We start from the raw sequence: 23,243 nt of genomic DNA on the forward strand, positions 1-23,243 counted from the left end.
GCATTAAACAGTAAGTTAATATATTTCTGTTCAAAATTTTATGTCATTGTTGTTTCAGTGCTTTTTAAAATAGTTAAGTTAATAGTTAAATTGGTAAAAAATTTCATTAGGCAATAAACAAAAATTCAAAAACATAAGTGCGGTGCATTAGGTTTTATTTTAACCAAATCACTTGTTAATACCTTTTGAAGAATTTTTTACAATTCAAGACATTCTTATAATTTATCCCATCGCTATATATCAATTAAATAAGCAACAATGTTTAAAAAATTTGTGCCACTCAATACCAATGCCAGTCCTTCAAAAAATCCATATGAGGTGCGCACCTTTATGGGTGATCGCACCAAAATACCGGAATGGAAAGTCGAAAGTCCTCTATGTCCACCCAGAACTTGTGCTATGCCAATGAATTCAACAATTGCTAAAGTTATAACAATCGAAGATGAACTACGACGTTTGCACCACAAAACACAGGAGTCACGTTTTAAACGTGCTGGTAAGCGACCTTGTCAATTGCACGACGATTACATTACCTGTGTTATACCACAACGTACACCCAAGGAACTAAAGCAACATGCAATCTTGCGGGAAAAATATTTAAGAATACAGAGCAGTTTAGGCACCAAAACTCATGATGGCTCAAGGCCAGTGTCAGTTGCTCCAAGCGTTGTTAAACTTAATAGTCCTATACAAATCTGGGAATCGGAGGAGGAGGAACAAGTAGCAGAAGAAGAAGAAGAAGAGGAGGAGAAATCGATCAAACCACAACTAGCCAGTCCACCATGTAGTGATTTAGCAATATATATACCACCACAGAAATTGGTAAGTGTTAAAACAAAATTTTTTTTTTTAATATTAATTTTATTTTTCAAGAAGTGATTATAGCTTCACTGTTTATTTTAATTCAAAATTACAAAAAAAAAAAAATTTCATCATTCCATTTTCATACTTAAGAAATATATGTACTTTATATGGTAAAAAATTATGAATATTCAGTGCAGTTTGCTTATAGTTAAGTGTCTATATAAATGGAATTGAAAGATGAATAGAGCGAAAATTGCTAAAATCTAATCTATTAAAATAATGTCTTCGAAATTATCGACAGCTGTAGGATCAGTTTCGATTGTGCATTGTGGAAGTTTTTTGTAGGCTCCCCGTGATGCTTGATTCTGCATATGTAAACCCAATTGTGAGATCAATTCAATGGCAGTTAAATCGGCATTATCTAAAGCAAATTGATGTATCATAGACAAATGTGGAAATATCATATTTTGTAGAGTTATGACTGCACGATTATTATTATTGACATCAATGAATGAATCATTCGAATCTGAAGATGGCAGGTTAACATTATTTTGTGCACTATCGTCGACACTATTTTGATCGATGTCAACTATGACACTGTCTTCGGAACTAGTTAAGTCAATACTATTGTCTCCTTCATTCACTCCTTCAGGTGTAAGTGTTCCAACATTTTGATCAATTCTATCAACTGTAGACGTGATAAGATTAATCTCATTCTTGATAAAACTTGGCAGTGAATCTTTAAACTCTATTATAATATCTTCTACGGATACTTCTCCTACTAATGTGTTTTCTTTAATTGCCAAATCGCTTTCAGTGTAATTATATTTGTGACGAAAACGTTGAAGCCAGCGTGACGATGGATTAAAATTAGGTAAATTCAAAATTGCAGCCATTTTATGTGCTGTCTCCCTCAGCGTTGAATTGGTAATCACTTGCCGAAGACGTAGTTGACGGCAACGTTCGACCCATTGATACAGTATAAAACTAACAGCGGCCATTTCAAACTTTTGCCTTTTTATTTGTATTTCGTTGATCATTTCGCCCTTATCGAGTGAACTGCACTGTTTCAGATATTCCTCTTTGCGTTCCAGTATACGTCTAATTTGCGTTGGACAGCAGTTAAATAATTTCGATAGCTTATTTCTAGAGATGTTGTTGGTCTCATAATAATTTATTACCGCTAACTTCTCGTAAAGTGTCAAAATGTTACGTTCACCGCGAGGTTGTCTGGTTGCCTGAAAATTTAACTTAGTTTATTTAATGATCTATACAATTCTTATAATAATTATTTATATAAAAAATATTTATAAAGAATTCGATTACTATTAAATATATACATATACGTTTAAAAAAATTGATTCAAATTATGCATTTTATAAAAATTATTTACGCTAAGTATAGCATATGATTAAAGTTAAATTAGCTTTAAATAAATTCTTTATATTCATTGTATTCATTATAAAAAAGCAAAATCATTTTTTATCTTCACATAGAAGAGACAAGTATCAGTAGAGGTCTTCTTCCATTTTGCATCCAGTGATTTCTTTTTCATATCAGAAATACATCCACACCTATCTTCCAGATTATACTTATGTCATAACTATACAAAAAGCAAAAACTCAAATTAATCAACTTAGATCAGCATATAGTGCCACATATATACACGTCTATTCTTAATATGTGTTCTAACTGCAACTCTATATCTTATGATAGCACCTACCATATTTGCTTAACTAATTATCTTGCTTAACAATACAAATGGATTCGCAAACGCATTTGACTAAGAATGATGTAAGAATCCACTACAATGAGTGGGCAAAATTTATTTACTTCAACCCGAGCGAGATCCAAAAAACAATTCTCATCACACTCCCATTCTCTCCATCTATTTTTCGCCGTATTTTTTACTCCACATATTCTATCAAATTTTTCTTTCCATTATAATCTTATATGTGTTTATCTAATAATTTATTCATATTTATTCATATAAGACGATTTTTTTGTTCAAATAGTTAAACACTATATGATATAGAAAGGGGTATTAAGTTAATATTAAGTTAACTTACTATTATATATAAATAAAAACAAGCAATTTTTTGTCTCTCCCTTTGAAAATAATGTGCAATTTTTATGAGTTATATTCTTCACCTACTCTATAAAGGAATCTTTTTTAGATGATCACTATAAATATAATATCAAGACTAAGATTTCTAAGTACTAAGCTCCTTTATCTTAACTCTCTATCCAAATTATTGGAAATCTGGGTCAGCGGTTGAAATTTTTTCCATTTATTCTTAAGAGGTGATTTTAGTGGGTTAAAGTTCCATATTGTAATACTGTGATGTCGATACTTTTTTAGATCCTATTTCTTTATGTTCTTTAGAAGTTATCGTGTTATGTTCTATTAATTAGTGCTGTTTAATAAAATAGACCTATCGGTTTACAAATAATTAAAAATAATTTTATCTTATTGAGCAGTCATGATAATAAATATAGATATATTTCAATATAATATTTCTATTAATTGCGGAATCTTAGCGACTAAAGTTCAGACGCCTACCTACGTGTTAGAACGCGAGCATACTGAAACAAATCCTATTCTCTAGTGCGAGTGACTATCGTAGTGGGAGAACTAAACTAAAATAATAATACATTTTTTTTATATTTTATAAACAATGGATTTACTTCCTAGCAAACTTAATATTTATTGGAATTCATATTTCCGAATACAATCATATGTATATTGCAATAATAACAAGAGCAGTAGTTTTCAGTAAATATGATATAAATATTTCACTTCAGGAGTAAATAAATATGATATTACGCCTGAAACAACTATCTATAAAATGATTAAAATGGACATATAATCAAATGCCTCTTACATTGAAACAATGGTTATTTAGTTTTCCTTTCCATATTTAGATCTTCTAAGAGTATATACTTACTATTAAGTTAACAATCTCTCTTTAAATATTCATTCTAAAAGTGGTGAAATCTTAAAGAAAAAGAATCAAGTAGACATTTTCTTTGTAAATGTCCAGTTCAGGTTTCCAGAAGAAATAGGTTTTTAGGGACAGTTTTTTGACAGTTTATCAAAGTATCCATTGGTAAGGACATGAACCCTGCCTGGTTCTGTGTGTGCGTGTAGAAAAAAAAAATGATATAAGAAAAATATTGTTCCTGTATTGATTTTATCCCATTTTCAACAGTATCAAAGTATGAGTCAAATTTAAATTCACTAAAACCAATATATACTAAACTATGCGAAAACTTTTTTAAAAACTTCTCAAGGTCGCATAGGTGTATGAGATCAATCCTTATTTTGCGTTTTAGAAAATTATGGATTATTTACATATTGCAAGTGAAAATATATTACGTAACTTGAAAAGGACATAGGGTATAGGTAGTTAATAAATTCATATAATATATATAACTAATATATATAATATATATAATATATAATATATAATATATATAAAAATAAAGTATATTTTAAGGGGAAAAAGACATATGGTACTACAAAAAGGCCTTAAAATAAATTGCATTGAAATGAATGTTTTATTCTTGGAAGAGATTAATGTGCTGAAAATTTTGAATAAAAGTTATTGTTTTTTAGTTATTGTTGTTGTTGGTGTAGCTTGCCAGAAACTTTAAAGTAGATAATATGTAAGGAATTACAATCCCCAATCCACACCCACTTCCAAATCTTTCCACTTCATTTACTCTCATCGCCAACTTTACCTTAACCATTAGCCATCCACATCCTAACCTATATATACATCATATGATACCTTTCATGTTATCACCACCACCTTCATCTTCATCAATACCCATCCATATTTTAACTTATATATTCGTCATGTGATACCTTTCATGTTATCTGTCTTGAAGATCCTTGCGGGTTACCACAATAACAACAAAGGAATTACAAAGATGAGATAGGTGATGGTGGTGTAAGAAGAGAGGGGTTTATTTAGGAGTTAAAATGAATTTGAGGATGGGTGGAAGTTCAATTGAAAACCATGATCAACGCGAAAAAACCAAGGCAGTTTTCAAAAGGAACTACATAAGCTGGTACTTGTTTGTTTTGACATTTGTTTTATTAGTCATTTTATGAACTTATTAATTAATATGTATATATATTTTGCCTTTCTACTTCCTAATATTTTATATTATCCTTTTATGATTTTCTGCATATGTAGCTATAATATAGTTTCTAAAAGAATTGATTTTATTAATATACCTAGTAATCCTCCCTATAAAGCGGTACCCCTTAACGCGTTTTCATTTTATGCGATTTCAATCCCCCGTATAACACGAGCATTCCTCTATATAACGCGGAGATTTGTACAACTCATAATTGGCACGTGTGTATACGGGGTGTATATGGGGTATACGGGATTACTCCTATAATGCGTTCTCCTATAACGCGCAGCCAATCAACCGCGTTATAGGAGGGATTACTGTACTTTCCTTCTATTTAATTAAATTGCATTTCAGTTTAGATTGTTTTCCTTAATGACTAAGGGCTTCTATATTAATTAACTTAATTAACTTCTCTATATTCGGCACAATTGCAACTTAAACATAATTTCATTGTTACTTGGTAAACAAATTAATTTTGCACATATACAAGGTAAAAACAATAATTAAATGAGTTTTGTAAATCTTAGTTCTGTACAATTCAATTCATTCGAGCTTTTTAATTAGTTCAGAACAGATCGATACTTTGCCGGCCTCCTTATGGCCTGTCGTAAAAATGTAACCACTCGCATAAATATTACTTACGAGTTCTAAGAGTTCTAATAGTGGTGACCCTACTGCCTGCTCACTCATAAACTCGCATATTAGCACACTAATTCCAATAGTATTTTCTATGCGCCGAAATGGCTAAGTTATAACGAAAACAATAAGAACAAATACTCGCTAAGCAACAACACTAACAACAGCAACAAGAACAAGACTAATAAAGGCAACAACAATACTAACGAATATGAGACAACAACAAAATTGTACAATATGCTTGTACAATAACAATTACATACTATTTGTGCGGACTACGCCAAACAACGAGAATATAGCTTTTTAGTGCTGTGCTCTAGCGAACGTGACGTTATAACTTGCTAACTTGCAAGTAACGTACATACGTTATTGTTCGTTATGACTCTTATGGCATACAAGTTCCAAATAGCCAACAACACGCATACACAAGCAAATAGCAGCATACCTATTAGTTGGAATGTTTTAACGACTGCATGGCATAACGTTTTAGGCCACGTTAATACCACTAACAAACATGTTAAATAATGTAGATGTATGAGTTCACGTGTTGTTGCTCGACTCGTTCACAATTTTCAATATACATATTTCTTTTGTTTTTGTTTTTTTTTTGTTTCTGTTTTTGCATTTTTTTGTAAGTCTATTGCCGAGCTACAAAACTAACCCTCAGTGCGTTTGTTATAATAGATTTGAGTATATGTATGTATGAATAATAAAAACATTTTAAAAAAATAAACAAATATAAATAAAGTTACATGTGTGTGTATATACATATATAGGTATAATTTAAAAATTAAATACAAAAAAATTCTTACTTACCCCATTATTATTATTAACGGCAGCTTTCTTTTGCGAAGTTGTTGCTATAACTTTTTCTGACATGTTCTTTTTTATAACGCAAACTTTTATTATTGACAATTGTATTTATCTAAAATATACGAAAAATATATATTCAATTGTGTTTTCTTCTAAGTTCGAAAATATTTCTAAATAAAATTCTTAAACTATTTTTAATAACAAAAACGTGTCTTATTTGTGCTTATGTATCATTGCTGCGCACGTTGTGTGCCAATGCGGCATATGTGCAAAAGACTTCCGATTTCCACAAACGCAGACTTGATTATAATTTTTATTTATACAAAAATAATGCTTACCTTAATGCAGTTATTACAGTTATAATAGTTATAAATATTTTAATAATTATATTTATAACAAATTATTTAAATTTCAATAATTTTATTAACTGTTCTATTTGCTATAAAAATTTATTAAAAACCACCTTAAACGTTAAAACAATTGCACACTTATTGAGTACTATTTGGCTACTAATGTGTGGTTGTTGCTTACTCTTTAATTTCATGTCAAATGAAAAAGCGGCACCTGTATATGTATGCGAGGAGGTTACAACAATACAACAATACAAAAAAATACAAAGCACTGAGTAATCCCACAGCACCTTGCTAGCTTGGCTGCAATACTAACTAACACATGCAAACGAACGAACATGCATGTATATGTGTGTATTAGAAAGAAAAACAGAACAAAAAGAATAGAGCGCTATTCATTTTGTTATTGTTGTAAAGAAAGAGGTGTTTAAAACATGAATTTATATGGTTTATGCACCAAGTTTAGTTGACAAGTTTGACGGTGGTGCGGCTATTGCATATTGTTGTTGTTGTTGCTAGTTAGCATTGTTGTTAGTTTTTATGTTAGTGGATGGATGTCTCCATGTTTACGTTGCTCAAATGCACTTGTTATGCTTGATAAAAGCATTATTTGCGACCGTTTCTTATGTAATTTAAGGTTTTGTTTTTGTTTTGGGTTTTGTTTTTTGATATATGTAAGTTTATTAAAAAATTTATGTACTTTATGTTTAAATATTTCATAAAAATTTATTTTAAAATTTTTAATAAGTATTTTATAATAAATGTACAATTTTTTCTAATTTTATTTAAAAAAAAATTCATAGAAAACTCGTAATATTGCTACTTGTGTTATAAAAAAAAGTTATTACCTTGTAGGAGATAGTTTAAGATTTTTTTGTTGTTTATAACATTTTTTTTTTCACCGTTTATTGATGCTCAAAACCAAATACTGTTTTGATATAAAATTTGTAACATGATAACGATGTCAGCACGCTTCCAGCAACAACAAAAAAGCACGTAATGTTATTATAAACGCTTTAGCTTTAAGCAAATATGCATGTATAATTTTTATAAATTTCGGTTTATTTAACACTTTAGCACAGTAGAACTTACTAAGGATTTGGAATTTGTATTTTTTTAAACAAAAATAATTATTGCATTTTTTTTAATAAAATTATTTTTTATTTGAAATTTAAACGTGTATTGTTATTAAAAATTATAATTTTATATATTATTAATACTATAAATAAATTGTATAATTGTATAAACATGTAGCATTTATTTACTATTGTATTACAAAATAAATTTTCAACTAAATTTGCTTAAAAATATTTATATGCACAATGCTACAAGATTTAATTTCTTCTGCTTTTTGATTTCTTTTTTTTTTTTGTTTATTTTTTTTTTGTGAACAAAAATTTAAATTGTCAAAACAACGCTCTTATTGTTGTTGTTGTTGTGTTGTTGTTGTTGTTGTTGTTGAATTGTCAATAACAATGCTGTTAAAGCTAATAGTTCAACTCCAATGCGTAATGCTTGCTGGTTTTATTTCAAAAATATGTACATACATACATGCATGTAAGTTTGTAAGTGCATATATTGTACATACAATAACTACTCAATGATATACTTTGCTTCAAATTTGTATGTATGTATTTTTATATATATTCCTTCTTTTTTGCAAACATTTACTGTGTTTCAAACAAGCTTTTAAAATAAAAAAAAATAAAAAAAAATAAAAAAAACAAAATGTTTTAATAATACATACATATGCCACCTTAGTTTATTTGACTTTTTTTTAGATTTTATTTTATTTTTTTTTTTGACAAAACCAAATCACAAAAAAACTAGTCTTCCAAATAAGTTAAAATGTAAATTGAGAAAGTCACAACAACATTACAGAGTGTGTACAGAGAGAGGGGGTAACATTTTTGTGATGAATTGAAATGTTTATTGTTTTTATGTTATGTTATAAACTTAATGTTACTAATCAGTGTGAATATGCAAGCAAAGCTAAATGCACAATCCTATTTATACTAATAATACCCGTAATAATATAAACGTACATACATATACATATATGGTATGTATGTACGATTTCTGGATATACAAAAGATTAGTGATGCACAATTCAACAATTTTTTTTTTAAATCAAATGGTAAATAAGTTTAGTTTTTTATTTTTAATTAAAATGAAAAATATACTTATTGTTTATTTGTATATACAAATATTAAATGAAACCTTCTTTTGACATAGTAAGTAGATCGCAGAAGTTTAGCAGTACTGAAGTGGAAAAAAAAATTATTTAACAATAAATATGTTTACATTTACATTTATCGAACCTCATTAGTACAGTTTTGTATGGATTTTGTATAGAAAATGACGCTTAATGGTGGACATTACTCGCGTTAATTGTGTTAGTATAAACGTACTGCAAAACCATATAAAATGCTGTAAACAATTAATTTTTATAAGTTTATTTTTTGTTATGCTTTTATTTATTTGCCGTAGGTGGGAAGCATCTACACTGTGAGACATTAACCACTACTTCATTCCAGTAATTAGAGGAGAGAGTCAAAATCAAGAGACTTAGAACCTAACATTTTAGGTTTATCTAAACCAAATGGCAGAAAGATATAGGGGAAAAGGGAATTGGTTGAGGGGGTGGGGTTATTGCAAAGCGCGGGGGTGCATTAGTTGAGGGTTCTATGAGCGTGGTAACGAGAACTACGGTTGTAGAGGTGAGTGAATGCGTCTCGTTAAAGTATAACATGACGTATTGGTGTGGGCTTTAGGCGCATAGCTAACAAGCGGTTAAAGGAAAAGGTGCAAGGAGTTAAGACGTCGAGGGTAGGATCTAGGTAAGGTACCGCCAAGCGAGGGTGTCGGTCGGCTTGCATGTCGATGGGAGTAATTTGAGCTTTCTTGCAAAGGTCGGGGTTATTTGGTGTTAACAGAGCTGATTGTAGAACATATGGGAAAGGCGTACAAGAGTAAGGAGTACCAAAGGATTTCAACATTATAGTTATTTGTTGGGTTGGGTCTTCGAGGGAAATTTTTTAATTGACTATGTCTGAAAAAGGCCTTTCGAATGGGATAATCTTTACATAACCATTAGAATAGGTGTAATAGATCTATTTATGGTCGCAGTGCATGATGAAATTTTGACAAACACCCTTTTGCAATCAAATTAAAGTCAAAATCAAACCAATAGCAAATTCTAGAAAAAAAATATGCTCAATATTGTGGCTTGCAAAGAAGGTGATGTAGGAACCAAAGTATGGTTAGATTGAAATTGTAGTTCATTTAAAGACTATATGGCAAAGGATTATGCCTTATTAGTTGTAACCTCAAGGGGAAAGTGATTTAACATTAATGATATTAATGGATAGGTTAGACATCGTATGGCGTATCTTCTATCAAAAAAGAGTAAGCAATCGTTAATATCTTCTGTATAGAAAGAGTAAGCAATCATTGAAAAAATTATGGACAAAGGAGTTAAAATATTGCGTTTTATAAGATCTGCACTTATTATTGGAGTTATGATGGAGAGCTTTTGTTCCAAACGTCCTAATGAGTTTCATATGATGAAGAGTCATATACATTGTGACCGAAAAGTTTCCGGTCACAATGTACAAACGCAAAATTCTTAATCTTCATCAATATTTATTTTATCTCCTTCAAAATATGCTCCATTAGAAGCGATACACAAATGCCAACGTTTCTTCCAATCATCAAAACATTTTTTATTGGCGCTTTCCGGTATGGCTTTGAGTTCCCTCTGCGAATTCTGTTTTTCGTCTTCTATGGATTCAAAACGCGTTCCTCTGAGTGGTAATTTGAGTTTGGGAAACAGGAAAAAGTCACACGGTGCAAGATCAGGTGAATACGGTGGCTGTTTGATGGTATTTATTGAATGTTTGGCCTTAAAATCGTTGATAATGTTGGCTCGGTGCGAGGGAGCATTATCGTCATGAAAAATCCATGAATTATCCTTCCACAATTGAGGCCGTTTACGGCGGATAGCTCTCACGACCGATGCCTAGCTCTCGTGCTATCTCTCTAACACTCACATGAGGATTTTGGAACACGATTTCCTTTGCCTTTTCAATGTTTTCGTCGGTGGTAGAGGCCGAAGGTCGTCCAGAACGCGGCATGTCTTCGACGGTCGTACGACCGTCCTGAAAGGCTTTGTACCACTCATAAACTTGAGTTTTCGATAAAACTGATTACCCATAAGCCTTTTGTAGCATTCGCAACGATTCTGCACACGAAATTTCGTTCGAAACACAAAATTTGATGCAAACTCTTTGTTCAATATTTTTTTCCATTGTTTTTTCGCAACGCACTACTGAGGGGAACTGGTTTCAACAGCTGCCGTAAACGAACTGTCTGACAGATCGCGCTCATTTTTGGCATAGTAATTAAGGACAGTGCTGCCAAACTACATAAACTTAAAATATCGAAAAATATACAGCGCGCGAATTTTAAATGAGAACTTCCGAAAACCTTTCGGTCACAATGTAGATTAGGTGCGAATATGTTGCTTATAAAAATCTACTTTAACTTTATTACTGATGTGATTGTATCTATGAAGTTTATTTGTGAAATCAACTTGCTTGAATTTAGTGTAACATATTTAGTGTTCTTAATGGTATTTTTGAGATAGATGATAAAATTGTACTTATGCTAGATATTAGATTTTGCAACAAGGTAGATATTTAATGCCATTAAAATAGAGAACAAAATAAGAAATCGTGTAAAATCTGCGTACATTATGTTAGCCAACAGAACAGATTTTCAAAATATTACATTTGAGGGGGTGAGTCTGAGTAGAGAACATTCTAAGGTCAGATCATAGAAAATCCTTTTAGTGAATTTATAGGTAATAATCTGCTTAGAAATGATCTCGATACAGTGGGGAAGGTAAGAGAATGTTGGTTATGCAACTTTAAAAAAAATTATAACTAGAATTGAGTCTTTAAAACACCGATAATTAGTTGTACGACTTAAGAAAAAGAAAGAAGTCAAATACCTTTTTAATACCAACTGGTATTTGCAAAAAGATTCACCACGGTACTGCGAAACGTTATTATTAGACACTATAGTTTATAAGGTTTACTAAACTAGTCAGAGATTATTGTAAAAGAAATCTCTATTATTAATAGACAGAAGACAACCAAGGGGTAAGAGCAAAGTAAGAATTAAATATTAATAAGGAAAAAAAAATTATAAGAATTCTCCAACAATTATTACTTGGAGATACCAGAATAACTAAGTGTAGCGCAGTAGAGCGTATATGTCTGCGTATAGTATCTTTTCCTATATTACAAAGCACAGCTAACGACATCGTAATATAGAGTATCGTGTCATATATAGTATGTGTGACTATACACATTGCAAATACTATCACAGGCCGAGTAGGTTAATTGTTGTTTAGATTGTTGTTAGTGTATTGTATATTTGTGATCTATGCAGGTTTCCTCAACACATATGTGAAGTTAAACTTTTATATTTCTTTAGAAGTTTCCTTTTTATTGAACAATAATAACAAATATTCATTTATGTCAACTTAGCAGTCATTTCTATTGTGAATGAAGTTAATGCATGTTTTAATATAAGATGATGATATTAGATTAAACATTTGCAAAATTTGTAGATTCGTTTAAAAAGCTCTTGGAGTTTCTGAAATAATTTGTTACCAATCTTTTGTAACAATATTTTATTAAAATAAAAAATTATGTATAATAATTTGATTGAAGAAGTCGCACAACAAGGAGTCACCTTGTCTGAAACCTTATTTGGTGTAGAACGACTGGATTAGCTATTTTCCAACTAAATGGAGCAGGTGGTGTAGCTTAACACAAAAAGCAGTTTTGAACTCGACAAAGAAATAGTGTATGACAATTTTTTGTTCTTCAGTTTTTAAAGGATTTGATTCACAATGGATATCATACCGACAAGGTCCAAATAGTTGGTTTACAATTGACTTCGTTCTATGTTAACACTAATGTTCTATAAATAAAGTGCTGTTTTGTTAATAATAAATTACTTACAGTTATCAAAAGTTTTCTCTAGGATTACAACTTATTAAACTATTAAACATTAATTGGGTATTAAAAATGTTTTAATTGTATGAATCCTGAGGTATGAATCCTGAGCATACATACATATAAATATTACAACGGCAATAATACCGGGTCATGGATTCGTAATAGCAATTTAATTACTTTGCTATTTTACATTGTGAGATGAACGTGAGATGAACTTGACAACAACATGAACTGACAGTTCAGTTTACACTATCATGAACTGTCATGAAGAGTGAAATTTGTTTTGTAACATAACATAACATTGTATATAATACACGGTTGCCAGTTGAAAATTTTTTTCTGTACCAAAATTGGTTCAAAAATATACCATTTCTGTAAAAAATATCCAATTTTGCAGCTTCAATATTTTTACTGAATCAATACATAATATGATATTAGTTTCATAGTGGACAGTTGCATCTATAAATAAATTTAATTGGATGTTATAATAATATTTGCAACAAAATTCACAAATTCATACCATACGGAAAAAAGTACTAATTTTGGTACTAAAGTACCATATGTGGCAACCGTGATTGTATATATATGCCTGTAAAGCATCACAATCTCTTCTCTGTTATCTATCGGAAACCGGTTTTCAAGTTCATATTCATGTTACGTTCATGATAGTGTAAATTGGGTCATTAAAATTTTGATTTAACAAAAAAATATTTGTATATTTGAGTATAATATAGACCAGGGCTGTCCAGACCAGAAGTGATCGCGGGTCAATACAAATTACTGTACAGATTGGAGGGCCGTAGAAATAAATACATATGTTCATAGTTGTTATTATAAATACATTATAACATTATAAATATGGTTATGATGTTAAATTTAGTTTTATGAATTTATCAATTAAAATTCATTTATATGGCATACCAAAAAAATTAAATAATGTGGTTTTACCAGTACACCAGTACATTTTAGCCGCGGGCCGCATGTGGCCTCTGGGTCTAACTTTGGACAGCCCTGATATAGACGATAGAACAAAGAGGAGGACGTTTATGCATTTTTAATAATAGCAACTTATAATCGGAATCCTGATGATGACTCTCAAAGAGAGTCGAAGTATAGAGTTTAATAAAATATATTAAAGCTTTATTATTTAACAAGAAGTGACTTACAGGCAGAATAAAAATATATATAAATACCATTTTAATAAACAGGTCGAAAAGTAAATTAAAAAAAAGTTTTTATTTAATTAAATTTAAAGTTTTTAACATATCTGTATATAAAAAATTAGAATCTGCAGTAAAGAGAGTAAGATAAGAAAAATAAAAAACAATTCACTTAACTCTTTTTACTATAAAATAGTTTCAATGTTAAAATAAATTAATATAAAAAAATAAAATTACTTTGTTAGCTACGTAATATGATTTTTAATGACCCTGTATTGCTTACTGCGTTTGTATTGTGAATTTCGCGAATGAAAAAAACAAAAAAAAAATTTGAATAATGGAAATATTTAAGTAAACACTTTGCCATTTATTTGTTTTTAAAATCAACTATGAAGAGTACTTACACATATAAACTGAAGCACACATACACACATACATACACGTTTAATAAAAGCACGTATGAACGTTTAAGTGCTTACTTACCGTAAAGCTAGCGTACGTACCAGCAAGCAATCCAGCACTTATAAGCAATATTAAACAGAAAAATGTTAAAATGTTAACACAATGAAATTTGATACTTTAATAATACAATACTTACAGTAGCAAATAATACATTAACAATGAGATAAACAAAATTAATAAAATCAAACTTGCACTGTAAAATACAAATTTAGTCAACAACTAAATAAACGTTTATAAAATAATTAAACAATTCAAACTGGTTGAAAACGTTATACCTAATGAAACATTTTACCACACTTAAGCATAGTCGACTTATAAAACACAGCAAGTATAGCAAGCAGCTTGCGTCTATATTTGTGTGTACAAGTCGTAGCCACGTAGTTTGTGTGCAAATAAAGCACAAAATAGCATTAAATGAATAAATGAATAACAAAACAAAGTACACAGAACGCAAAACGCAGTTAAAAGTAAAAACACCTGTTTTGTTGTTGTTTCTTTTCTTGCTAAAGAGTACGAGAACTGTTGGCCAATTTTGTTGATATGAGCACAAATCGCTGATATGAGTGAATGTGTCGTGTCGTTAGCAGAAGCAGACTAGCATACGTAATGTTACGATGTGACATAGCATTGGCGTTAAGCGTAAGTAATTCTAGTGCAAGTGTAGTGGTTGCACATATATTTACTTTTTTTTTTGATTCTACGGTATTTTAGATTTTATAAGAGTGGCAGCTTGTTTGTGTGTGTTGATGTTTTTTTTTTGAGTAAGTATTTTGTGCAGTGTCGTGTATAGTGTTCGGCGCTCTTCGTGTTTTGCTGTTACTTCAAACATTCTTTTTACTATGACATTGCGTGAGTTAAGCGCATATTACTAGTTGCAAGCTGCATATTATTAAGTGTATGAACTCATGTATACGTTTAATACACGTACAACGTACAACTGTAGTTTATTGCTTATAAGCAGCACAGCGAGTCAAGTTGATCGTTTAAACATTTATGCGGCATGCTGTGTGTAATATTCGCATTAATGGGCAGCATGACATGTTGTCTTCTGGCGTATGGTGGCGTATGCGTGCTATTTATAATGTGACGAAACTCTTAAGTTCTTGCAGAACAGAGTTTAATGGCTAATTATTTAAACTGAAGTAAAAATGAACACTTCTAAAAGTTAATTTTGTTTAGAAGTTAAAAATTAAAATAGAGACATCATGTAAAATAAAATTTAAAAAAAAAAATTATATATATATATATATATAAAAGAATTTCTGTTATAAAAAAAATATAAATAATTAATTTTATACAATTTTTGTAATAGATATATAGGTTAAGGTTAGATTGAGAAGGTGTGTGTTGACAGTTATCAACACTTCCACTCGGAGGAAAGGCGAGTTGCTAACCTTTGTTGTTCTTGTTAAACCATTTAGTTTTCCAGATGAAGTTGAGGATATCCGATAAATTTGCTTTCTTTATCTCTTCTAAGCCAGTTAAAAAGCGATCCCTAAGATATTGAAATCTCCTTGTCTGAAGTCCTCAACAGAGAAACAGAAAGTGGTTGATAGATTCCACCTCCTCTTCATCTTGACAACTCCTGCATAATCCATTTGTTAGAACTCGTCACCATTAAAATTTTGAATATATCTTTATTTTGTGACTCATGATTTGTTATTATTTGAGAAAGAAAAAATCATGTTATATCAAATCTGTACATACTTGTTTGATTTTATTTGTCGAGTGTTTTTGTGATATATGCAATGAATTAGCTTAATATATAGTATAATAATGTAATATAATAACATATTATAATAATATACTATAATATCATTTTATAATATAAAAATTATATATATATAATAATATATTCTTTTTCTAGTTTCGTGATCTTAACAGCGCGTTTTCGTTTCTAAATTCCGTCATCTTTCTTTTTTTAACAAGTTGTTCCCACAAGTTGATGACTTGTGACTGAAATAAAAAAGATATGCATTGAAGATTATTTTCAAAACTCTGGTTTTTACATTTAGTTCTTCAAGTATGTACATGTCAGTTCTATTTGGGAAATTCCTAGCACTCTTCGATAACCTAACAATTCAAAATCTTCGATCTCCTGCTTGTCTTACCTTTTAATAATCAATGTGTCGACTGCAAAGGTAGCTTTTAGAAACAGAAATACATTTCGAAGCTTTGAGTGTAGCTTTAGGTTAGGTTATACCGGCGATCCCAAGGGATCCATTGTGTTACTGGCGATCCCAAGGGTCTATAGGTCCATTGTGTTACCGTGTTATTTAAAAACCTAAGAGTTAGATTCACTTAGAACCTTTAGCAACGCTTATGATGCTATTCACAAGGAGGCTTAGCAGTTAGCCAAGATCCTCAAAATAGAAAGTCCCTAAAGCTTTGGGTGTATTTTTTGATGTTTTTAAGAAATTTTTGGTGGCATATTTCATTACGTCTTGGAACCCTTCAATATTGCTATTTTTCAGATTCTACAAGTGCATATATATATATATATATTTAACAGACTCGTTTTCGATCCAAAAAAATAAACTTATAATCCGATTTATGAAGCTTAAATTTAACTCAAACCTTTTTATCCTTGTCGATGGAATTAGAATCTAACAGCCGATGTTCTCCGTAATTTGCTGACTCATTTTCACCACGCGTTCAGATGTCAAAACTAATTGATTTTAAAAATCATTTTTAAACTTTCTAGTATTTACAATGTCTTTTTTGAAGAAAGTATTTATCATGGTGTTTATTTAAAAATTATAGAGCTCCCTCCCTACTACAATTTTTAATGTACTAAATTCTCTAAAAAATTACAAATATAAAGAAAGTAAAGTAAAGTACCTACATATACTATCTACTATTAATTTCAGTTATATGATTATTAAATTAATATATAAATTTATATAAAAAAATAATTCTGAAATTATTTTTCCGAATTTCTTAGCTTGAACTACACCGTCCAAAAAGTGGAATGTTCCATAATGAAACCGATCCTCCAGAATTTTTAGATGATAATTTTGATTACTCCAAATACGATCCACGTAGTTTACAGGAACAATTCGATGCTCAAAATTTACAAAGTATAGATCTCATTGAAGGATCACATCCCAAAGATCTATGGACTTGGCATATTGGTATGCAACAGTCTAGTAGTGAACTGGAGCGTGCTTTAGCGGATGCTACTATAGCAAAATTGGGTAAGTAAGTTCGTTAACTATGAAAGTTTAATATGTGACTGCTAATGTGTAGATTTTAATCGTAGATTTTAATTGGGAATTAACATTGTATAGCATACCCAGAGACCTACCGGATGTACTCAGAGCACAAGTAGTATTTGGCACTGTTAAAATAGATCCAGAAATAGTAACAAAACGGAAGTAATTACTAAATTTTATAAACATAAAAATTTTGTATTTATTTTATTCACATTTTGTAGATATTTTAATCGTCCCAGGGAAATAGCTGCCATTTTTATTGCTTACATAGAAAGTTTTCGATTCAGTCCCGATTTTTGGACTAATCAAATCATAGACAATATATTAATGTCAAGCGAAAAGCTTGTCAAGAAATCTACAGCATTTAATTATAAATCTTCTGATTCTGATTTTGATATAATACCAACTATACCAGAAAAACAGGCTGCTATTGGTCTACGTGTGCATTTTACTGGGCCGCTTACAAGTGAACCTAACATTTACAAAGCTTTACATCTATTTTTCACTAAATACAGCGCTTGTGTTTTAGTTGCTGAAAATTTATTTTTATTAATCTGGAAACATTGTCAAGACGTATATTACATCTTTGATCCTAATGGTAGAGATGAGACCTGTTTACGTAATTTTACTGATGGTTTTGCAGGCTTGATGTTAATGAATCATATTGAATATGTTGTACAATTGGTAGTTAATTTCTGTAACTTAGAACTGACGAGCGATTTTCATTTGTATGAAATATATTTAATTAATTATGGCAAGATTACTGTCCCTCTTCCAACCAAGCAAGTAGGAAAGACAACACGTAAATTATGGGCTGTTGTGAATAACACGTATGCGTTAATACCCTCTGGTAATAGTGGTTTACATCAGCCAATGACGCCAAATGAACGAAATCCATCAATGGTCATATCAACATTAGCACTACTATACTCGGACATTGAACATCCAACAATATGGCGCATGGAGGTGTTAGATGAGCTGATTAAATATGGTCAAGCGTACTATAAAAGTTTCATGAAAAGAATAGAGAAAAAAGCGAAACCGAAGCCAAAGCCACATTTCAATATCGTCGATTTGCCAGAAGTGTTTGTAATGGGTGTGTTTAGAGCTTCTTTAAAAAAACGTCCATTTCTGTATACCGGCCATGTAGCAGACTGCACTGATTTTATAAAATCCCATCTTGTGGCAACAGTGAAAGATTTTTTCTCTGGTAAATGGGAAGCTGGACTTTTACAAATTGATAATTCCGTTGTCGCAATATGGCGAGATTCAGAATATTTCTACATGTTTGATCCATTTCGACGTGGCATTGCTGGTCAAGTATTAGATCCAGAAGATTATCTTACAAAAGGAGTTGCTTGTTTGCAAATTCATACAACATTCGAATCATTTTGTCGCATACTTCATCAGAAAGCTATAAAAATGCGAAGAGGTGGTAAATTCTTTTTACATGGCATTAGCGTTGGGTGTATTAAACCTGTGCTTAGCTTAGCAGATCGTCATAATAAATATAAGCGCCTACAGCTTACCTACCCCACTTATCAAGATCAAAAGGAAGAGGAGAAACCAGAGAAAAAGAAGAAACCTAAAAAGTTGGCTCGTACTTATAGCATTAAGAGCATACCAGAAGAAGAACGCATACCAGAATTTACAGATGCTGATGTTGTCAACTCATTAATAGAAGAAATTATTTTTGAAGTGCTGAATACCCTAAAGGAACCATATACTCGTTATTCACCATATAAACAAGCAGAAAAGGTGTTACTTCGTTCTGATAAGGCTTACCTTGAGTCTCTAAAGTATAATTTAAAACATGGCGATGATTATGACAACTTCTATGTTTCATTCCCAACCAAACCAGAAGGAAAGGCACAACTAACTTTAGCGGATGAGTTAGCATTACCGAGCAATTTCGATATGTTGCCGGATAATGCGTGGGTTTTGTTTGGTACTTCACCATTGCCAGTGGTCAATGATGATGTTAGTAAACTAAGCGGTTTGTTGTCATGTATAGTGACAGCAGCCTTGACGTCCAAATATAAAATATCCACTTGGAACAGTGAATTAATTGAGTTTGCATTGGAGTCAGCGAATAGTTTCAATGAAGATTACCAGAATTATGAGCAAACCTTAGCAGCATTACTTGCTAAAAAACTACCAAACATAACCATTGGTCGGGATCAGTTTGAAATAAAAGTGATAAAATATATAAAGTCAGCAGTCACGCGTCCAATAAGACAAGTGTTGCTTGATTGTCTGATTTCTTATAAGCTTCTGCTCGTCATTTGTCAACACTTTTCTTGTTTGATCATAAAACGTTATAACTTCCTCTACATGTTTAGTGGATTCCCCTCAGATACTGTTGGTTATCGTAAATATGGCGCTGGGCCAGGTTGTTTGCTTCGTTTTCTAGAGTTGGATTCTTTAATACGACGTATAGAGTATGGTTGCAATCCACAAGGTTGTGAGATAACGAATTATGTAATTGTTGGACTTAAAGTTATGCATATTAGTGATGAGAAGTTTAAGTCGTTGCCGAAGTCGCAACAGGACTTAATTTACCAAACTGATTATCAAATGCAGAAGCAAATACAGCAGAAGAAATTTGACAAAATGCGTTTTATTGATGATGAGCTTCGTAAAGAGACTCAGCGCATACAGCGATTCCTCAAAGAGAAAGAGGAAGTTGCTGCCGCTCGTAAAACGAAAACTAAACGTGGTGTACTAAAAAGTGAGTACAATATATTTTTTTATTAAAGATGAGTGTTTACGTAGTGAGTTATTGCTTAAAATCATAATTTTGGATTGCCGGTTTTTAACGCGTGGTAAGATAAATATCTATTCATGCCATCGTGAAGATGGTTCTAGGGGTCTAGTAAAGAAATTATTTTAACAGAAATTTTAAGCTAAAAGTAAAAGAATAACTTACACTCATTCTGTGATATATATAATATCAGAGGCTATATTAGCTTTTGTCTAATCCAATAATTTTCAAAATCGAAATTACTCTCAGATCAATCAATTATTATATTTGTTATATTCTAATTTATTATATTCTAATTATATTCTAATTACGTTCTGTTTAACAGGTAGAAGAACCCAAACAGATGCTGAGAGTGAATGGGAAGAAGAGTTCGAGGAGGAAGAAGAGGAAGAAGAAGAAGAAGAGGAGGAAGAAGAAATTGAATTAAAACATAAACCTGGTAAAAAGTTACAACGTGAAATATTGGATCTATATAAACCGAAACCAATATTGTATGGATATCGTTTACGTGAAAAAGATTATCTATATAAAATTCAAGGAAGTACAGCTATGGAGGGTCGCGATATATCATCGCTTGAGGAAATAAAGCCATGCTTCTTTGTTAGTACATTGGCAGTTTTATATGCAATTCTACGTCCATTAAATGAATGGAATGCACAACGTGTTGATCGTGTGCTTGAGAGTGGACGTTTAATAGCCAATAAAGTTTCGAATATGACAACTGCATATGAACGTGTTATCAAAAACGTTACGGTCGATGATTATTTATTCGATGTATGGATAAAAACCTTTGATGTACTTGGTGCTAGAAACATGCCCATTTCGCGTAAAATAGAACGAGTTACAAATACTCGAAACTATTTATTGTTTCAAATATCGAATACCACTTTTGCTATTTATCATGACCAATATTATCACTTATTTGATCCTTATGGTTCCATGGAAAAAGTAGGTGAAGGTGAGGAAGAACAAAAACGAAATAAATCGAAAAAAAAGAAGGATGACGGTGAAGAAGACGAAGACGGGCAAGGTGAAAAGAAAAAGATTCCAAAGGACATTAAACGTTTTGGAGAGCGCAATACGGCTTCTTGGGTTTTGTTTGCAGATGTAAATGATATGTTGACCTATATTGATGAAAGAGCTGCAAATTCTGATTGGCAAGAATATAATGAGTTTAAGTTCCACGTAGTTGATATATTATCGCATAAGAAAGCAGCTCCAACAACACGTATACTGCAATTACTTACTGACGTTTCATTACCTATTGAATGTAGAATTGCCACAGATGGTGAGGATGAGGCGAACATATGCACACATAATGAAACATTAAGCTGGTTAGAATTAGAAAATTGTTTACCAGTATGGAGTCGTTTACATCGCCGCAATGTTGCCGGTCGTTATCGTAATCTACCAATTTCCAAACATAAGAAATACGATATAGAAATAGATGGACGTTTATGGTCAATTTGGGGCAATGTACATCCACAAGCTCCTGTGTTTGATATGAAATCGCGTGGCAGGCAGTACTTGGCGTGCAATGTGCTGGCTTGTTGTGCGGCTAGAATTTATCGCTTGATTGATTGGAGTCCACAATTGTTAGATAACATAGTTATTAGTGGTGATAGATATCATCGCGAGAGTTTGGAATTTATTAAACAACAAGATTATGAATTTTCTTTGGAAGATTTAAATATCGAATGCTATTTAGAGAATATTAAATTTATAGTACATTTGGAGCATGTTTGCTATGGCAAAATGTACTGTGTTCCCTCACAGACTAGAATGAATTTAGCTGAGGGTCTAATGTATTTCTTTGGAAATTATCAATTCGGTGTATTGCAATGCAATAAACGTTCACTGGCAATTGGACGCACATTTGGTCATGATGGTGGTTACTTTATGTTTGATTGTCAAAGCAGAGACCATCCAATCTTTCCAAAGGGTCAAGGTGCATCCTATTTATTACGCACGAAGTTCTTACAGGTCTTGCACTACTGCATCGTGGTGACGCTTAAAATTCCATTTTATAATCAACAATTTACTTTGCATAAAGTGGACATATTACCAGAAGGAGCACACCTTGAAGAAGAAGACGAAGGCGAGGAGGAGCAATAAAGTTGATTTGATTCAATTTGAACTTTATTCATTGTACTTATTTATATTGTATATACAATATATATAGTTCATATCAAAAGCCAATAAAATGCAATAGCATTAAAAAGTTTTAATTGATTTTATTAGGTTGATAAATATAGAATATAGAAGTGTTATAGCTATATATATATATAGCCCTTATAATATAAAAATTTTTATTAAATGATATATAGTTAGCAAACTGCTCGATCCAAGTACAGACGCAGGCTCCAGTCGTACCTAGCCTGGTAAAACAGACACTGAAAAAGCTGTGAGAAGGAGGAGTTTGATACATTTAATAATTGTAGTCTATGAAACCATTTCTCAGATTCTCTTCCACTTGTTTAAAATACTCGTTATCTACTGCAGTTTTTTACTTGAGGTTGACATACTCTTCTATAAAAGCTAAAGGGTTCTGAACAAGTAACACTTCCCATGCATCTGTTTATAAGACGTTATAGTTTTGTATAGGAAATGTAATGTTTCAGACACGAAAGAAAACACCTATTTTGCGCAAGCTATCAATAATTTAGAAGTTAAATGGATAGTTATAATTCGTTTTGGACACTGAATGACATCTATTTATTATGTTTGGAGTTCTGAGGAATTACTAAGATAAAACCTGCACTGTATAAATGTACCATATATCACTGAGAATAGACATTCCTGAGAACAATATTAGTTTATTGTCTGTAGTACGTTTCTCACTAAGTCTATTGTCTGTA

General features: G+C 31.3%; 2 protein-coding genes across 2 annotated transcripts; one reads left to right on the top strand and one right to left on the bottom strand.

The window, feature by feature from the left end:
* The first annotated feature begins 132 nt into the window (after positions 1-132).
* LOC119666932 lies at positions 133-22,607 on the top strand. The gene is made up of 5 exons (XM_038076213.1): positions 133-822; positions 17,351-17,603; positions 17,669-17,783; positions 17,843-20,352; positions 20,711-22,607. Exons 1-5 carry the CDS (start codon positions 259-261, stop codon positions 22,498-22,500), a joined length of 5,232 nt encoding a protein of 1,743 aa, XP_037932141.1. The 5' UTR covers positions 133-258; the 3' UTR covers positions 22,501-22,607.
* LOC119666940 lies at positions 983-7,822 on the bottom strand. Its single transcript, XM_038076222.1, has 3 exons — positions 7,601-7,822; positions 6,406-6,514; positions 983-2,042 (listed from the first exon to the last, which is right to left on the bottom strand). Exons 2-3 carry the CDS (start codon positions 6,466-6,468, stop codon positions 1,068-1,070), a joined length of 1,038 nt encoding a protein of 345 aa, XP_037932150.1. The 5' UTR covers positions 6,469-6,514; positions 7,601-7,822; the 3' UTR covers positions 983-1,067.
* Positions 22,608-23,243: the final 636 nt, after the last annotated feature.

Source organism: Teleopsis dalmanni, chromosome 1 (genome assembly GCF_002237135.1).
Source record: "Teleopsis dalmanni isolate 2A chromosome 1, ASM223713v2, whole genome shotgun sequence".
NCBI classification, from domain to species: domain Eukaryota; kingdom Metazoa; phylum Arthropoda; class Insecta; order Diptera; family Diopsidae; genus Teleopsis; species Teleopsis dalmanni.

What these genes read in the sequence shown, in the direction of transcription:
- LOC119666940 (XM_038076222.1), bottom strand. Translation starts at nt 6,468, where the DNA reads ATGTCAGAAAAAGTTATAGCAACAACTTCGCAAAAGAAAGCTGCCGTT. An exon ending in CCGTTAATAATAATAATGGG is followed by an intron (nt 2,043 to 6,405) that starts GTAAGTAAGAAT and finishes TTAAATTTTCAG; the next exon opens with GCAACCAGACAACCTCGCGG.
- LOC119666932 (XM_038076213.1), top strand. Translation starts at nt 259, where the DNA reads ATGTTTAAAAAATTTGTGCCACTCAATACCAATGCCAGTCCTTCAAAA. An exon ending in GAAATAGTAACAAAACGGAA is followed by an intron (nt 17,784 to 17,842) that starts GTAATTACTAAA and finishes CACATTTTGTAG; the next exon opens with ATATTTTAATCGTCCCAGGG. An exon ending in TAAACGTGGTGTACTAAAAA is followed by an intron (nt 20,353 to 20,710) that starts GTGAGTACAATA and finishes TCTGTTTAACAG; the next exon opens with GTAGAAGAACCCAAACAGAT.